Here is a 10,759-nt window from a genome sequence, read left to right on the forward strand (position 1 = left end):
CCTAATATTCTTGCTCCCATTCCTAAATTCTCTATCCCATCTCCCAACTCCAAACCCTTCATCCCCACAACCAAGCTAGACAGAGGAAGTGGCCAGGGGAGCTACTGGGCCCAGCTGGAGCTGGGACAACACTGACGACACTATTCGAGGAAATCCAGTTTGGCATCTCCATGACAGGGGCTGAAATGATGTTGGCATGAACACGGGGAGTATGTTCCAGCGAGAGAGGACTGTGCCCTTGCCCACCCTGGAGCCCTGCATGGACTCTGTGTCTATCAGGCCCGCCTGCCCGGCTCTACAGCTCTCAACAGGACAAGCTGCCTCGCTGCTCTGGGCCAGACGCCATGAAACCCCTTCTCTCCGTGTGGTTCTGAGGTGGGGAGTGAGAATGGGGCAAGGGGAGGCAGTGTCTGCCTGGCATCAAGCTCTTTTTGGGCTGTCATCAACCTTGGAGCTTCAGAGGGTTTAGCTGAGGCGGACCCTGCCTAAATCTGCTCCACTCCATGGCACCTGGATCTTTGGCCCATGGTGTCAGTGCTAACACCAGAGAATTTCTTTCTTCTAAACTTCTCTTCTGGGTCAGATACCAGGGTGGCGACTTCTGCCAAGAGCTGCCCTTTCTCCACTGTACTCACTGCTTCCCTCCCAGCTGTTAGAGCAGCTGCCAAGAGATGTAATTTTCACCCAGCCATGGCGCACTCCCAGAAAAAAAGGCAAAAGCACTCTCCAAGTGGCAGTCTCAATGAGAGTGGGAGCCTGCTTTATGCAAGGGAGCGGGTTGACTTTTTTCCCTGTTAAGGAAACAGCCTTGCAGTGATAGTCTGAAGTGCGGCTGTGGAGCCCACGAACTTGCCTGTGGTGGCAGGAGCCACAGGCAGGCATTGAAAAGTCCAGAGAAGCTTTGCTTCCCCAGGGAGCCAAATGGTGGGAAGCATATGCCCCCAGCCTCTGCCCTCAGAAAGACAGCTCCACCCAGCTGCCCTGGTCATTGACTAGAAACTGGCAACAAGGAGTTTCCATGGCAAGGACATTCCAAAGATGGGAAGTCTGCTAAACACACTGTCTTTTCATTTCTGGGCAAATTACAGTTCAGATGGAAGAGGGTGGTGAGGGTGAGAAGCTGAGGTGAGTTAAGATGAGAAAGGCCAGGTACAGCAGAGCAAGAGTGACATTATGTTGTAGAACCTTCTTAGGTCCCTGGCCTGAGCAGCGCGAGCTGGCTTCCCTAGAGTTCTGCTAGAGGGTGGAGTGTGGTATGTTCCTGTTCTTCCTCCTAACCCCGCCTGGCCTGCAGTGGGTGCCCTCTGTGCACACAGCCCAATCTCTCTTCCCTCTCTAGTCCACTCCCTTTTCTCTTCTCCCTGGGGCTGGTGGGAGGCAGTAGTAGGGGTCAACTGGCACAGAGCCTTGGAACATTGTGTTGACCAGAAGTCATTTATTGGCATAACAAAATTTTAGTTTTGGAAAATAAATTGGACCCAGCAGGAAGACAAAGCAGCCTAGTTCCCAATGGCCCCAGAGAGACCTCCCCACTCAGCCACTGGAGAAATTTGACACCACGTGGCTCCAGCCCAGCTCCTGCCTAGAGCCTCCTATGCCCACATTACATGGTTGTGGGCAACAGGGACAGGCAGGGAGCTCTAGGATAATGGTCTAGAGGCCTGGCTTAAACCTGCTGGGATGACGCTAAGCCCAGTTGGGTGTGGGTGATCATCTTCAAATTCTTTAAATGGGTTCCACAGGTTAGAGAAGCTCCATGACCCTGCTCCAGTCTCATTTGCTATGGCTCCAATTATAGCTCCAGAGAAAGAGCTCTCTCTGGTGTTGACATGAGACATTCCCCAACTCCTCTTCCCACCCATCCCATAAAAACCACCACCAGACTAGCATTACTCCTGAAGACGCACATGACCAGAACTCAGGATTTACCTAAGGGCTGAAGGGCAATGGAATGATGAGTTTTTTTTAAGTCCACAGAAATTAGCAAAAGCCTAAATTTTACCAAAGGAAGACATTGCAAAGAGGTTGTTTGTGCATTTCCTTGAGTGTGAAAAAGTTGTTTAATCCATGTGACACTTAGTTTCTTTTTTCCTTTTGAGAAGGAGTTTTGTTCTGTCAGCCAGGCTGGAGTACAGTGGTGCGATCTTGGCTCACTGTAACCGCCTCCTTGTTTCAAGCAGTTCTCCTGCCTCAGCCTCCCGAGTAGCTGGGATTACAGGCACACACCACCACACCCGGCTAATTTTTGTATTTTTAGTAGAGACAGGGTTTCGCCATGTTGGCTAGCTGGTCTTGAACTCCTGACCTCAAGTGATCTACCCGCCTCAGCCTCCCAAAGTGCTGGGACTACAGGAGTGAGCCACCGTGTTTGGCCCCATGTGACACTTAGCTTCTATAACAGGGTGTATATTTGTCCTAAATCCAAATTTCTAAGATAAAAGCATTCCCAAGATGTATTCAGAGTCCCCGGGGCTGCTCCTCCAAGGGTGGCATGCCTTAAGAGATCCAGCTCTGTGGGGCAAGAGGAGCCTGAGTGTTGGGGCAGGGAAGCAGGGAACAGTAAGAAGCGCTGTGATGCCCGAGACGTGAAGTCTTGTGGGAAAGGGGCAGGCCGTGGAGGGCCCGGGAGGCACTCACAATGCTCCGAAGCATCTTGTCCCCACCACTGAAGGTGACTGCCAGCATGGAGGCACATTCTTCTGCATAGAAAGGCATGTGTCCCTCCTCATCCACAGCTCCTGGGGACAGAGGAGGGAAATGAGAGCTGAGATGAAGGGGGGATCCTGCGGCAGGGGCTTGCTAATGTCAGTTATCTTGGAGTTATCATCCTGGAGAGCTGTCCTGAGTTTGAAACATGATCTGAGTGGCCCAATCCCTCACAGTGCTCCTGATCCTCTGCTACACAGGCAGTCTCAAGTGGCAGAGGGCATTCTGTGCCGCAATACCATTCTTTCAACAGGCTCTGGGGTACAACTGGCAGCCTTCTACCTTTATACCCACTTATTCATTCACATGCTCACTGTTTTCAACATTCATTAGCCATCCACTGTGGGTCACACCCTGTGCCAGGCATCAGGGCCATATGGAAAAGGCCGTAGTCCTGGTCTCAAGGAGCCTAGAGTCAGGTAGAAGTCAGGTAAGGAAATAAACGCAGTTGGGGTGGCAAATGCTAACTGGGAGCACAGGCAAAGGGCACTTAATTTAGGCCTGTGGGCAATCAGGGGAGGCTTCCAGCAGGTGGAAGGTGGCCCACAGAAAGACAGGCCAGAGCAGAGGCCTAACCAGCTGTGGTGGGGTGGAGGCAGCTCGGTGATCTCCAGATGATGGCTTGAAGGTGTTCCCAGGGTATGTTGACATCTAACGAAGGCCCAGGGTCCCTTGCAAGCAAGGCTAGTCCTATCTGAGCCCAAAGAGATCATTGTGCTCACACAATAACCTAACCTGACCCTAACCCTCACCCTAACCCTCACCCTCACCCTAACCCTGAGACACACACAGAAGCTGGGACAAGACGTGTGATGCCCTAAGCATCCGGTGACACACACACAGGAGCACAGAAACACTGGGAGGCTACCTATGGTGACCGTGTAGATGGAGTTGGCGTAGCCATCGTAGTTGCAGTTGTCATTGTGTTGGCCTCCGTTGCCACTGGCTACCACAAAGATACTCCCAAAGCCCTGGCGACCAGCAATCACTCCATGTTGTAAGGCAGCCTGAGGAGCCAAAACATCAGGGTGTCAGTTGAGGAACCCACAGAAAGACCTCCACCTACTACATCAGTCACCCTCTCCATCCCTTCTAGAAACAAAAGGAAAAAAGTTCAAAGGGCACTGGGATGGGGAAAAGACTGGAAGATGGACCCTGGATGTGAGGAGGGAGCTATGAGGTGGCCCAGGATGTGGGGCAGCTGTGAGTTGAATGATGACTGGTGGACGCCCTCCACTTATCAGAGGACAGGGTGGGGCCAGGCATGGAAGCTGAGGACAAGACGAAAGGGAGACAATCTCAAAGTACTGTTCCCTTTCCCTCTCTAGGAACAAAAGTCCCCCAGGCTTCCTGCCCCGGCGTTGGGTGTTCTCTTCCTGAAAGGAGACTGTGCATGGAGATGGAGTGGGAAGATGGGCCAGCTTGCAGCAGTTCTTCTGGGACTGAATGAAGAGCGCATCCTGTCTCTTAGTCTCTGTGCAGGCCGGTTACCTTTCCAAGCTGATGGGGGCCATCCACTGTCTTCCCATCATCATCTGGTCCCCAGCTGTTGAGAAATAAATACCTGGAGGGGACAGCCAGAGCGAGGCTATGGCTACCCAACCCAGCGCCTCCCAGTCTCAGCTGGCTACCCTTTGACCTGTGGCTCTTAACTCCTCCCAAGGGTTCCACTTAAAGGCTTCTGTGATTAAAAGGCACAGGGTTCAAAGGTCCATCCCCTCTCCAACGTAGAAAACAGAAGTGTGCTAAGGCTCTTCTTTTCCTTGTGAATGTCCCCATAGCCACAGTGGCAGAGAGGGACAGAGGTCACTCATCTCCTGATCTAGGGATCAGAGACATGTAGATTTTTTTTTTTTTTCCTGAGATGGAGTCTTGCTCTGTCACCCAGGTTGAAGTGCAATGGCACTATTTTGACTCACTGCCACCTCTGCCTCCCAGGTTCAAGCGATTCTCCTGCCCCAGCCTCTGGAATAGCTGGGATTACAGGTGCCTACCACCGCGCCTGGCCAATTTTTGTATTTTTAGTAGAGACGGGGTTTCACCATGTTGGTCAGGCTGGTCTTGAACTCCTGATCTCAAGCAATCCACCCGCTTCAGCCTCCCAAAGTGCTGGGATTACAGGCGTGAGCCACCGCGCCTGGCCCAACTCGTAAGGTAGAAGGCAGAGCACCCATGAACTTCTGTGGAAGCTCCTGGTTATCAGGCTGAGGAGTTCTCTATTCTGTCTCTATCAGAAAGTGTACCCTGTGGATGATGTCATGGGTTTAAGGGAGGTATGCTGGGGGAGGAACAGGTGCCATCAATGCTATGGGGGACCCCAACACCATTTCCTTCTTGTCCAGTCCGGCACAGCCATGCCCTGAAGGTGCAGTGCATTGACGTGGGGTGGGGGATTGGTGTTGGGCATTCAGCTGGCCTGTGGTTGGAGAGGAAAGCCCACTTTCTTGCAGAGGCCTTAGGAGTTTAGAAAACAAATAAATGTGCACAGGCCAGGGCTTCTTGTGTGGCAACCTGATTACGGGGGTGGCAGGGGCTTAAGGTTGAGAGCCCAGTGGCTGGGAATCTAGATAAATGAAGGCAATGGACGTATTAGCTGAACCCAATGAGGAGACCCCTGCTCTGGCCTGAGTCAGCCCACTTGGTTGGGCTTTCGTTGGCAGATTTGTCCCAGGTGCTCCAGACTCTTGCCCTCTCATCTGCAGCTCTGCCTCACCTGCAGCTGTAGATGTCATTGATCTGATAGTGCTTGTTGAACGCCACTGCCTCCATGCTGTCTGTGAGAGGTCCATCCAGTACCCGGATACCTAGGCAATGAAGGCCACAGCAGCTCCTCACTAATGCTGGTCTCCTAGCCGGGGAACTGGGAGGTGGGGAGCCATATGTGGGAGATTTATTTTTCCCTACATGCTATTTGTACATTTTGCTTTTTTTTTTTGAGACAAAGTTTCACTCTGTCGCCCAGACTGGAGTGCAGTGGCATGATCTCGGCTCACTGCAGCCTCCACCGCCCGGGTTCAAGTGATTCTCCTGCTTCAGTCTCCCAAGTAGCTGGGACTACAGGCGCATGCCACCATGCCCAGCTACTTTTTGTATTTTTAGCAGAGATGGGGTTTCACCATATTGGTCAGTCTGGTCTCGAACTCCTGACCTCAGGTGATCCGCCTGCCTTGGCCTCCCAAAGTGCTGGAATTACAGGTATGATCCCCGTGGCCACTGCGCCCGGCCTATTTTGCATTTTTACACCTTGTATATGTATTACTTGTCCCCCTACCAAAAATATATATAGAGAGAAAAAGACAAAGTCTGGCTCTGTCACCCAGGTTGCAGTGCTGTGGCACTTTCAGAGAAGGGACTTGGACAGGGTTCCCGGCTCCCCAGTAGTCTCATTTATGGAGAGCTACTGCCCTCTGCTGGAGTACAAGAGGAATACAGTTAGTCTATTCCGTCTGTAGGTTCCCAAGCACTCCTAATAAGGAGTTATGGTAAGGGTTTCCCCATTCATTCCCTTCACCTTCTGCCTTAATGGACAGAGGTTGAGTGTGAAAGAACCACAGAACCACCTCCAGGGAGGAATAGGGCTGCTCAGCTCTCCCAAAAGGATAGAGAGCAGCCCATGACCATCAGTGTGACTGGGAGCTGGAGAGCTGGGAAGCGCAAGGGCTGCCCCCATAGACGTGTCGGATCACAGAGGAAGAACCAACAAGAAGGCACTTTGTAATTTATGGAACTACAAATAGAAAAACATGTTTGAAACACCACTGCACTGAAAAATAAATGAGCTGATGATATGTCCTACAGACACCTATTATAAACTCACCCTTGCTCTATGCTATGTGTGTCAGCTGGGCTATGGGATAAAGACATTTCAGAGTAGGGAGGGGTGCAGGAAATGAAGACTGTGGTCACAGGAGCAGCCTACTGGAGGCTAGGCTGGAGGCACAAGTTACCTGCGATGCGGCTCCCATAGGCCACGCCCACGGCACAGAAGCTGTTGTTGGGCACAGCTGCGATCTCTCCTGCACATCGCGTGCCATGGTGGTTGCCATTCTCCACGTCCGGGTGGGGCATGGGGTCAGGGTCATTAGAGTTGAGGTCATAGCTACCCTCAGGGCTCTGAAATATTTCGGAGGTGACATATGGTCATTCACTGGTTAGAGGGGGATCAGGTCCTGGGATTCAGGGAGAGGAAGGAAATGGGAGTTTGGGACTCGAAGCTAGGGCAATAAGCTCATTTCTTTGTTTTTGTTTTTGAGATGGAGTCTCACTCTGTTACCCAGGCTGGAGTGCAGTGGCACAATCTCAGCTCACTGCAACCTCTGCCTCCCGGGTTCAAGCAATTCTTCCACCTCAGCCTCTCGAGTAGCTGGGACTACAGGTGAGCACCAATACGCTTGGCTAATTTTTATATTTTTAGTAGAGATGGGGTTTCACCATCTTGGCCAGGCAGGTCTCAAACTCCTGACCTTGTGATCCGCCCACCTTGGCTTCCCAAAGTGCTGGGATTACAGGCATGAGCCACCGTGCCCGGACCCAATAAGCCCATTTCTATCAGCAAACCACACTGGCTAAAAGATATGAGCAAAGGACACTGGGGCAAAACTGAGAAGTGCCACAGCTCTCAGCAAACTTCTCTTGCCCATTATGCGAAGGTGCCTACAGCTCCATGGCTTGGGAAACCTGGAATAAAAGGCAGGTTGGGCTCCCTAGAGGCCACGCTTTAGAGAGAGGAAGGCACTTGGATTTCCAACAAGAGGGAAGTTGCCTGCAGGGGCCACTCCTCACTCCTCAGAAAAGGACTAGAACTGGAAGCAGGATTGCTCTCCCTTAGAGTTAGAGCCACCTGCTGTGCCTTGACTGCCAGTCTGGAATGCTGGCTTGGGAAAAGGAGGGGATGAGCCCCATCTCACCTCCCAGGCTCCTTTATTTGGCCCAAAGACCTCTAGAAAAAGGGCCAAGACTGAGGCAACACCAAGAAGGAGGTAAGACGTGGTGGGTGAGGGGCGTCATTCCAGGGCCACTCACATAGTTGGGTGCAATGTCCTGGATGGTGTGTTCCACTCCATCATCCACTACCACCACTGTTACCCCTCGCCCAGTCACATTGCGCTCCCACACACCCGTCACGTTGATGTCCCTGCCCGGGCTCCGTCGGTTATTCTGTAAGACAGACAGCGTGGGAATCCAGTGACACACAGCCCAGCCCAGGGGGAGACGAAGTTATAGCTAGCAACCCCTTTTCACCCTTGGCCTCCACCAAAGAGCCAGACAGAGATTGCAGGCCAACAGGTCAGGTGGGAACAGAGCCAAGAAGGGGCAGGTGAGAGCTCTGCCACAGCCTTGGATTCCAGGAAAGTTTGCCATCAGTCATGGGGGATTCGGGGTAAAATGGTGGCTAGGGTGAAGGGTTGGATGACATGCTTCTTTTTCTTTTGTTTTTTGAGATGCAGTCTCGCTCTCTCACCTAGGCTGGAGTGCTGTGGCGCGATCTCAGCTCATTGCAAGCTCCACCTCCCGGATTCACACCATTTGTCCACCTCAGCCTCCAGAGTAGCTGGGACTACAGGCAACCGACACCACATCCGGCTAATTTTTTTGTATTTTTAGTAGAGATGGCATTTCACCATGTTAGCCAGGATGGTCTTGATCTCCTGACCTCGTGATCCACCCGCCTTGGCCTCCCAAAGTGCTGGGATTACAGGCGTGAGCCACCGCGCCCGGCCGGATGATACACTTCTTATGACAATGACAATGGTGGTATCGTATCACTTATGTCATAGCGTTTACTACGTGTCAGGCACTGTTTCAAGTGCTACATATGTATGCATTCACTTACCCTAACTGTGACTCTATGAGGTGGGCACTATTACAGTCTCCACTTTACAGATGGGGAAGCTGAGGCGCAGAGTTTAAGCAGCTTGCCCAAATGTACATGCTAGTAAGTGGTGCAGCTGGACCATGAGCCCAGGCAGCCTGGCTGCACCACCTGTGCCCTGAGCACTGCAGAATACCAGCTTCTAGAAGACAGTAGAAGGGAGGGAGAGCCGAGGGAAACACTACAGAACCGGCAAATGGTCCCTCAGGCGAAGGATGGAGGCAACTGATGAGCGATATAGTCAAAAGCCCACTAAAGAAATGGACTGGAACCTACCCACCTGAAACCACACACTGCAGGACTGGACTCACCAGGTGCCACTGCTGCGGGTACTTGGGGTCATTGAAGTGGACGCTGCGTTTGGCCCGCCTTAGCAGCCTCTGCTCTGAGTGCCAGCGCACAGCTTCATGCCCAGCCAACACAGCCTCCACCTGCTGCCGGATGGCCTCCACCTCCAGGGCCGGCCTGTGCCCAGCAGGCTGGACAAACAGATAGTGCCCTTGAAGCTCTCCGATGCGTCCAGCATTCACCAGCCCTGCTGCCTGGGCCAAGGCATCCGCCTGCTGCTCCAGAGTCTCTTTCTCCCCGTCACCTTTCAGGCTTTCCAGGTGCACAGCCCAGCTCGGCCCCCCTGGGCCCTGGCCATCAGGCCCACCTGTCCCTGCTAGGCCCATGACCCAGGGAACCAGTAAGAAGAGCCCAGCTAATTCCAGCCAGAGGCAGGTGGGCAGGCCCAGGGGGGCATCCAAGTGTGGCACTTTCTGCCTCCCCTTCGGCATCAGAGCAGTGGACTGCAGACAGAGAAAAAGGATGTGGAAGAGATCAAAGGGTTGGTAACTGCAGGAATCTGAGAGGGAGATGCTGAGCCATCCATGCGTTCCCCCTGGAAGTCCCTAAGCCATGCCTTTTAAATTCTGAAACATTTGATCCTCTCTTTTTGTTCACATTTATCCCTGACCAGCAGGGAGAAGCCCCCAGGTGGAGTGTGGGCCAGCACTAACGCCAGTGGATGGCCTCCCACAGCAAGACAGCCAATCCTCACGACACCAGCTAATCCAGCAGGAGGTCCGGTTGCCCACAGGCACTGTACCCGTCCCCTGTTGCCACCCACAGGGCTCAAAGCACACATCGCTCCCACAAACTACTGGCTGCATCGTGACTGTTCTTTAGAACAGACAACCTCTTCACCCCTACGTTTAGAGGGGACATAAATCTTTCCCTAGCTGCCTCCTCAGTCCAGTTGTCCTCAAGGCTAATTCCCCATAATAGGGCCCGGTGCCCACCTGGACTCTACATGAGGTTGAGCTCCTGGTCTGGCTGACCACGCCACACTCATGTTGTGCAAATGGAGAAAAGGCATCACTTTCACCATGAGTAGTGTTGACTCAGCAAAGGCTACAGATCTGTGGGGCCCAAGAACAGAAGAAACAGCGTCCCACCAATCCCAGTGCGACCAGCAGAAGTTAGATCAACTCCAGGACCAGGGACCAGAGAAACTTGGTTGTCATTTCCAAAGATCTAAAACCGGTCATAGACTGCCGCAGAACTGGTACGGTGAGGCCAAATCAGTATAACACCCAGAAACCCCACTTCCTGTGCTATCATGCCACCCTCTTTCCACTTTTTTCCCTAGAGGCCTAGCAAAAAACTGTTGCCAAAGTGCCTCCCGAAAGAGTAGGTAATAACGTCCTAGAAGTCCAGGTGGTAGTGAACTTCCTGATTTGTGTATCTCAGAAGGATACCAGGGAAAGTGAAAGGAGGGAGGAGGCCGGGGCGAAACGGGGTAAAGCCAGAGAGTGCAAACAAAACAGAACAGGCACCAAGGACAAGCAGGCAACCAGGAGAGAAGGAACGACGAGGGAACCTCACTCAGCAGCTACCCCCATGCTGAGCTCAGGAGGCTGGCTTCGAGGAGAGGACTCAGGCCCCGGACTGGGACTCCAATTGCCTGGGTTTGACAGAACCAGGGAATTGGTCTTAGGAGCCCTCAAAGAAAAAAAGAGCCAAGTAAGAACTGGGGGACAAGGCCGGGCGCGGTGGCTCAAGCCTGTAATCCCAGCACTTTGGGAGGCTGAGATGGGCGGATCACGAGGTCAGGAGATCGAGGCCATCCTGGCTAACACGGTGAAACCCTGTCTCTACTAAAAAATACAAAAAACTAGCCGGGCGAGGTGGCGGGCG

The 10,759-nt window shown here is 52.8% G+C and overlaps 1 protein-coding gene across 5 annotated transcripts in view; it reads right to left on the reverse strand.

Moving 5' to 3' along the window:
• The window catches only part of PCSK7 (proprotein convertase subtilisin/kexin type 7), a 28,830-nt gene that overhangs the window by 16,273 nt on the left and 1,798 nt on the right, over positions 1–10,759 (reverse strand). For 2 of the 5 annotated variants that reach the window (XM_023208306.2, XM_023208308.2), the window contains exons 2-9: positions 9,862–9,981; positions 8,890–9,369; positions 7,729–7,863; positions 6,654–6,819; positions 5,420–5,510; positions 4,198–4,270; positions 3,575–3,713; positions 2,638–2,738 (exon numbers count right to left, since the gene is read on the reverse strand). In XM_023208306.2, coding sequence (XP_023064074.2) covers positions 2,638–2,738; positions 3,575–3,713; positions 4,198–4,270; positions 5,420–5,510; positions 6,654–6,819; positions 7,729–7,863; positions 8,890–9,357 — 1,173 coding nt within the window. In that variant the 5' untranslated portion in view covers positions 9,358–9,369; positions 9,862–9,981. The remainder of the gene's footprint in view (positions 1–2,637; positions 2,739–3,574; positions 3,714–4,197; positions 4,271–5,419; positions 5,511–6,653; positions 6,820–7,728; positions 7,864–8,889; positions 9,370–9,861; positions 9,982–10,759) is intronic. The other 3 variants (XM_023208310.3, XM_023208309.2, XM_023208307.2) reach the window with 2 other exon arrangements.

This window comes from Piliocolobus tephrosceles, chromosome 13 (genome assembly GCF_002776525.5).
Source record: "Piliocolobus tephrosceles isolate RC106 chromosome 13, ASM277652v3, whole genome shotgun sequence".
Lineage (NCBI taxonomy): Eukaryota > Metazoa > Chordata > Mammalia > Primates > Cercopithecidae > Piliocolobus > Piliocolobus tephrosceles.